Source organism: Camelina sativa, chromosome 3 (genome assembly GCF_000633955.1).
Source record: "Camelina sativa cultivar DH55 chromosome 3, Cs, whole genome shotgun sequence".
NCBI classification, from domain to species: domain Eukaryota; kingdom Viridiplantae; phylum Streptophyta; class Magnoliopsida; order Brassicales; family Brassicaceae; genus Camelina; species Camelina sativa.
Genome location: NC_025687.1, coordinates 22,437,484 through 22,445,060, shown reverse-complemented (window position 1 = coordinate 22,445,060; position 7,577 = coordinate 22,437,484). Strand labels below are relative to the sequence as shown.

The 7,577-nt window shown below is 32.1% G+C and overlaps 1 protein-coding gene across 1 annotated transcript; it reads right to left on the bottom strand.

The window, feature by feature from the left end:
* On the bottom strand, positions 6,691-7,066 carry LOC104777729 (zinc finger CCCH domain-containing protein 13-like). Its single transcript, XM_010502032.2, has one exon. It carries the CDS (start codon positions 7,044-7,046, stop codon positions 6,834-6,836), a length of 213 nt encoding a protein of 70 aa, XP_010500334.1. The 5' UTR covers positions 7,047-7,066; the 3' UTR covers positions 6,691-6,833.

The following is a 7,577-nucleotide window of genomic DNA, read 5'->3' as shown; positions in this document are numbered from 1 at the left end:
GCTCTCAGTCTTATGATATGGGCTAACAATCTAGCAAATGCTAGGTTTCTTGTGGATAATAGGCAAACATGCGATCATCTGGTCGATGCATCAATAAGGACCATAAAATATCTAAACGTCCCACAAGGTGGGTGTATTGGTCAACATATATCTCCTTGTATCCTTTCCAGAAAAATTAATGTCTCTTTAGTGACTTTTTACTGGTGATGGCCTTATAATGAGTTTTCCTTGTGCACATGCTACACACGTGAGATTTGTAGGGATAACTCTTCTCTCTTTTAGAGTGTGCCCATTTGAATTTAATATAAGCTTACGCGTCATGTAAGAACCGGGATGGCCAACCCGGTCATGCCATAAAGTGAATTATTCATTGAACATCTTGTTTATTGCCATATTAGCCTCTATCATATTAATCTTAGCATGGTAAAGACCAGTGGATAATGCGGGTATAGTCTCTAGGACTTTCCTATGGCCTTGGGTGATTTCAGTAATATGTAGTAACTCTTGGTTTCCTTCACCCTTAGTTTCAACATGGAAACCATTCAAACGAATATCTTTGAAACTCAACAAGCTCCTCTTTGAGCTGGGTGAACATAAGGCATCACTTATTTCAAGATGTGTGCCATTTGGTAATAAAATATGTGCCTGGCCGTAGCCTTCAGTTAGGCTTGCTATACCCGCTATTGTGCTAATATTGGCATTTTACATAATGCGATTAACAAAGTAACTCTTATCCTTCAAAATCTTGTGGCTTGATCCACTATCCACCACAAGTATGTTCTTGTCCTCAGCCGTTTCTTAATATGGACAAGAGTCATATTTTAGACAAAGAATAAAACAAACAAATATATATTTGAAGGAAATAAAATAATTGAAATTTAAACCAAAATTATAATCCAAAATCATAATCCAAAATCATAATCCAATAAAATTCAAAGCATAAAACATAGAAATTAAATCAAGACAACATTTAAATTTAATTATCCTCTCTTAGAAAATCCGAAGTCTCATAATCCAATTGGTCATCATTCTCATGGTCGAAATCTCCTTCACCATCGAGATGAACCAGGTTAGCTTATGGATTCTTTTTCAAACTCTCTTGATAGAGATCAACAAGTTTCTTAGGTGTTCTGCATGTCTTTATCCAATGATTATCCATACCACATCTATGGCAAGTGGATTTGGCCTTATATTGCGGTTTGGTAATTTTGCGGCCTCTACCTCGACCACGACTAAAGTCTGATCGATTCCCACAGCCAAAACCATCATAATAGCTTCCTTGGTAATTGCCACGACCACCACATCCTCTTCCACCACGGCCACGGCCGTGAGGCTTGCCTCTATAGACGTAGTTAGACTCTTTAGTCTCTTTAGGCTCTTTATGCTCTTTCTTGGTCATATCAACCTTGTGGGCTTCTGGTAATGTAGTAGAACCAAGAGGTCTCATTGCACTGTTCATCAATAATAGCTCATTATTTTGCTCAACAAGTAGCAAACAAGAGATGAGACTTGCATATGTCTTAAAACCCTTTTCAAGATATTGTTGCTGAAGCAGTATGTTATTGGTGTGAAAGGTTGAGAATGTTTTCTCTAGCAAGTCTTCCTCAGTAACCTCCTTACCACATAACTTCAAGATCGAGACTATCTTAAATAGCTCTGAATTATACTCATCCACGGATTTGAAATCTTGGATCCTAAGGTTTTTCCAATCGAATTGAGCCTTTGGTAGGAGCATCGTCTTTTGGTGTCCATATCTGTTTTTCAACTCTGTCCAAAGGTCAAGAGGATTCTCAATGGTATGATACTGGTTCTTGAGACTCTCAGCAAGGTGGTGGCGTATTAAAAAGATTGCCTTATACCTACTCTTTTCAGTGCAATCATTATCATCCTCAATGCATTCGCATAGGTCATTTGATTTCAGGTTGATCTTAGTGTCCAATTCCCATTTTAAATAGTTGTCTCCAGACACATTAAGGGCATCATATTGGAGATTGTTGATCTTTTACATCTATAAAATATAAAAACAAGCACCCGATTATTATCATGCGGTATTTGAGACCGATCTATGCAAATCGTTTTAGTCTTAGGCCATGCGGTATTTGAGACCGAACCATGTCGTGTCCTTTTAATTTCGTGGTTAATTATATGCATGAAAACAACCCTAGATAAATTTATGATCTAGTATGAACAAGAGAAACATGCAAGCAATTTTCTATTTTAGGGGATTTCCTTTTATTAAGTTTTCCTTTTCTCTAGATAAGATTTCATTTTCTAGTTAGGATTAAGACAAAGTTTTTAGGAAACTATTTTTCTCTAGGGTTCCGATTTTAAGGTTTCATGCATTCGATTTTCAAACAAGCAATCAATAACAATCGGATATTAAACAAGGCACAATCAGTTTAATTGCAAACAATCTAAGCAATCCTAAAACCTCATAGCAATCGAATTTTAAAGTTTTAGGGTTTTAGGGTTTTAGGGTTTCAAGGCTTAGGGTTTTGATTTGTTGATTGTGTAATTGCAGTTTTTATTGTTCTAATATATTTAAGATTAGATTCGATATGTATATGTCCGATGGGTTTGATTTATTTACCTTAACACCGTTTGGGGGTTGATTGGAATTGATCTGGGAGCCAAAGACCTCAGATGTAACCTCGAGCTTGATAACGAACTAGCAACGAACCTCGGACTGATCACGAACAAGCAACGATCACGAACAGGAGCTGACCACGAACACGAATTGATCACGAACTGGTCACAGGTTTGAACAACCGCCGAGCTTAGAACGAACAAGAGATGATGTGCGGCGGTTTAGGGTTTTAGGGATTTTCTCAGTTGGAGTTTAGAGCAAATTCGTGTTGATAACGTGTTGTGAAAACTAGAAAAACAAGAGGTCGTATTCTCTTCTTATCTTATTCATTCAATTGATAATGATACATATATATATATATAGTAGTACAAAACCCTAAACTTATTAGGATTCCTAAACCGACTTAGTACAAAGGAAGGTGGCCGATGGGCCTAGTGAACTTAGACAATATGTGGGCCGGTTATGGAGATCCATCCTTAGTGATTTACAACAGCCATAACATATATCAAGTTACTATTACACCTATATCTAGATCTATCGAATTTTCAAATAAATTTTCAGATGAAATAAAAGAGAAAACACAATTACAAAGTTTTTTAGACTGTTTAAATAACATATTTCATTTTTCATCCAATCTACGAAAAAGTATACAACCATTGTTCCAAGGATTACAAAAGAACTTCATACCATGGTCGAGTATGCATACTAATCTAGTCGATGATATCAAGAAAAAGGTTATTACACTACCATGCATTCATGATAGTTGAGACAGATGCATCAGAAATAGGTTATGTGAGCCTTAAACAGAAAATGTCAGAGTCTATCCAACAATATATAGTTCGTTTTCACTCAGGAGTTTGGCTTGGACCACAAAAGAACTACTCTACAGTTAAAAAAAAAGGTTTTACCAATAGTAAACTGTATTTCCAAATTTCAAGACGATTTAGTAAACAAAAAGATTTTACTCTGTGTGATTGCAAATGAGCCAAAGAGATTTTTTTTTACAAAAGGATGTTAAAAACTTAGTTTCTAAACAAATATTTGCTAGATGACAAGCTATTTTATCCGTTTTTGATTTTGATATACTATATATAAAAGCAGAAAGTAATCCTTAAACCACAACGCCAACACCTTATTACAACCTCGTTTACCAAACAAATATCTCTCAAAGACCTAACCCAATACACCAACTGCATATTTTACGGGGATATCCAATAGCTTACCGATAACCTTACCAAATACCGCACATTCTACGAATTCATTCTCGTAGACACAAAGTCAGTAGAAATTCCCTCCATATCGACATAAATAACCCAAATCTCATTTCCTACTCCACTTGTAAAATCTTCAGAGTATGCAATCCCCAAGATGAAACGATCTGATCCGTTTTTTTTTATAATAATAATAGTAATAATAATAATAGTAATAATAATAATAATAATAATAATAATAATAATAATAATAATAATAATAATAATAATAATAATAATAATAATAATAATAATAATAATAATAATAATAATAATAATAATAATAATAATAATAATAATAATAATAATAATAATAATAATAATAATAATAATAATAATAATAATAATAATAATAATAATAATAATAATAATAATAATAATAATAATAATAATAATAATAATAATAATAATAATAATAATAATAATAATAATAATAATAATAATAATAATAATAATAATAATAATAATAATAATAATAATAATAATAATAATAATAATAATAATAATAATAATAATAATAATAATAATAATAATAATAATAATAATAATAATAATAATAATAATAATAATAATAATAATAATAATAATAATAATAATAATAATAATAATAATAATAATAATAATAATAATAATAATAATAATAATAATAATAATAATAATAATAATAATAATAATAATAATAATAATAATAATAATAATAATAATAATAATAATAATAATAATAATAATAATAATAATAATAATAATAATAATAATAATAATAATAATAATAATAATAATAATAATAATAATAATAGTCTAGTGATCTCATACTCACTAGCAACCTAAACCCAAACACACAACATCGGATAAACATAGATGATACCAATAAACAAATATCCAATAATCAAATAACCAATAATAATTCTATACAAAATAAACCAATAATCCAAACCAGCATAAATCAAGGAACCAACAATCCTAAACAACATTCTAAGGACTCAACTCTAGCAACCTAACAGAAGCCAGACAACAACCAATCGATCCACTAGAAAAACCTCCTTTTCATTGCCTTAATTCCAAGATTACATTTTGCCTTTACCAGCACCACAAACACAAATTGAGATGCATGAGTATTTTATAAACATTTAATCACGCAATCCTCCCATCTATTGGGCTATACACACAAGCAACTGAGATTCTGATGTCAAACAATCTACAAACAAACACAACAAACAAGTATCACTGCTCGCTGAAAAGGAAGGTGTCGACCGACACCAGTCAAGTGTCGACCAACAATGACAATTGGTGTCGACCGACACTACCCCTCAATGTCGATTGATACTGTTCTTTGGTGTTGACTGACACCCACCTGGTGTCAATTGACAATGACTCCGCAAACGCAATCTGCTCGAAGCCGAGCCTCAAATCTCGCTTCTTATCACCTCCCCAATCAATCCAAAACTCGACCAAAAGCCATATGAAACCGTAGGAACCCTATAACAACTATAACAAGCAATAAAAACACCACAACAACACAAACCAAGCAAGAGAAAAAGAAATCTCAGGCCTAGATGAGTCATGGTCATGCACTCACCTCTTTGCAGGAAGTTTTTGACCCAAACTGATGAATCCAACATCCAAGCAATCCTCCTAACACATCTCTAGCCCTTGATTTTCAATCCCACAGAAGGATCTCCAAGGAAAAGCACTAAACTCCAAAATCTCCCAAGAATGCTCTTTTTCTCACTGTTTCTCTCTGAAAATGGCAAACAACATTGAAGCCACGATCTAGGTCGACATCCCACTTAAATACCCTGGTTTTAAGATTTCACTTAAACCAAACCGAACCAAATCGACAATTTAAACCAATCTGGTCGAACCAAAAATTGTTGGTGCCGATCGACACTACCCCTGGTGTCGATCGATACCCATCCCCAAAATCCACAATTTGGTTCGTGGCATTTGGGAGTTCAGAACATTCTTGGTTTAGTAGTTCAACTTCTTTTTTTTTTTGTGACTTGTGGGTCACTTAATTGTTGTTCATTTGTTGGTGTTTTATTTCTTGTTGCAAATATTGTATCTGTTTTTGTTTGTCATCAGTTAAATTTATAGATTTCTCTATTATTGAATTTTGTAAAGCTAAGATTTCTTTTGTTTTCATTGGGGATAGATATTCAAATATTATCACCACAATCACTCAATCAAGTAATTTAATTGTTCTCTTAGATGTTTGCTTATTACATGTCACCTGCTGAACAGAAACAGATTATGCTCTACTAGTGTTGATATTGTGTAATCAGCTATTTGCATAAATCTATACTTTTTGATTGGATATGCAAATACAAACTAGGCTAGCTTTGAGGGTTTGGATAAAAAGAGACATGTCTGCGCGCATCAGTTACAAAGACTAAACGGGGTTAGAGTCGAAATGTATTAGAGCTTTAGGGGAAGGCAAATGGATATGATCATGATTAGAAGTCGCCTTTGGAGATTATCTGTGTGTTCACTAATTGGTTTTATTTATGTTCCTTCTTCCAGAAGATACAGCCAAGGAAGAGTCTAAAGTGTCTACCCCCAAGATCATGATATGAGAGGTTGTCAAATCCAAGGAAGAGTCTAAGTATCTAACCCCAAGATCATGATAGGAGAGTTTGGCATCAGTGTGTTTGTTGTTGTGATCCTTGTTTAATCTCATAAGTAAACAATGTCAGTAAAATAAGGTAAGATCCTCTTTTGTGTTTATTTTCAAGGCATTGATTATGTATCTATTAGAGACTCTTAACTTGATCAGGCCTTTGTTTGGTTGCATTAAATCGAAACAAAAAGTCTAATCTTGTTACATGAAATGAACATTTTTGATAACCATGGTGATCAACTTGATCATTGCATTCTTTCATATATTGTTATTACAAATGGTGAATAAAATACATGATTTTGCATATATATATGGATAACATATTATAGTATTATTTAGAATAAACGGAACGAAAGATAGGGAATTTCAGTTTCATTTTTCATAATTTGCTACGTGAGGATGAGGAAGAATGATCAAATTTACAAGTTGGACCGGATTTGCAAAGGCCGAAGCGACTGAAATGTGGACAAACGGGTTTATTAGGTCTTAACGGTAAGCCATTTTCATTGAGGGTCAGTCCAGGCTCTATCGGGGTTATATTCTTGGGCTGATGGTATTTGCCTGGACGTTCTTGCAATTTTTTATCAGACATATTTTGTTTTCTCTTATTAGACTTGGTATTGTTTGCATATACTTGATTATGTTCTACCTGTATATATATAAACATTAAAAGAAGATATCTAGCATTAAATATTCAAATGACATGTTTTGAAGAAATATATCATCATTAACATTTATTATATTTAATTATAATTGTAATTTTGTTTTAACTATAATATAATGCTATATTTATCTTTATTTATTTATCATTACTTGATTATTCTTTTAGTAATTAGATTTACCTAATACTTTAGATATATGCATTTAATTATATAAATCTTCTTTAATATGACTACATGTGACATAAGTCATTTCATGAGTTACATAGCTTTTTTTTTGTCAACAACTATAGAAAATTAGCTAAAAGGAGTTACATAGCTTTTTCTGAGAGGATACAACATCATATTTTATTAATTAAATACAAAATATATTATGAATACAAAAGTCAAATCTATATAATAATAATAATCTGGAAAAAAATAATTATTACAGTTGCATCTTTTTATTATAAAGTTTTATTAGT

Bases quoted from the DNA above. Each gene is read 5' to 3' on its own strand.
- LOC104777729 (XM_010502032.2), bottom strand. From the start codon at position 7,046: ATGTCTGATAAAAAATTGCAAGAACGTCCAGGCAAATACCATCAGCCC.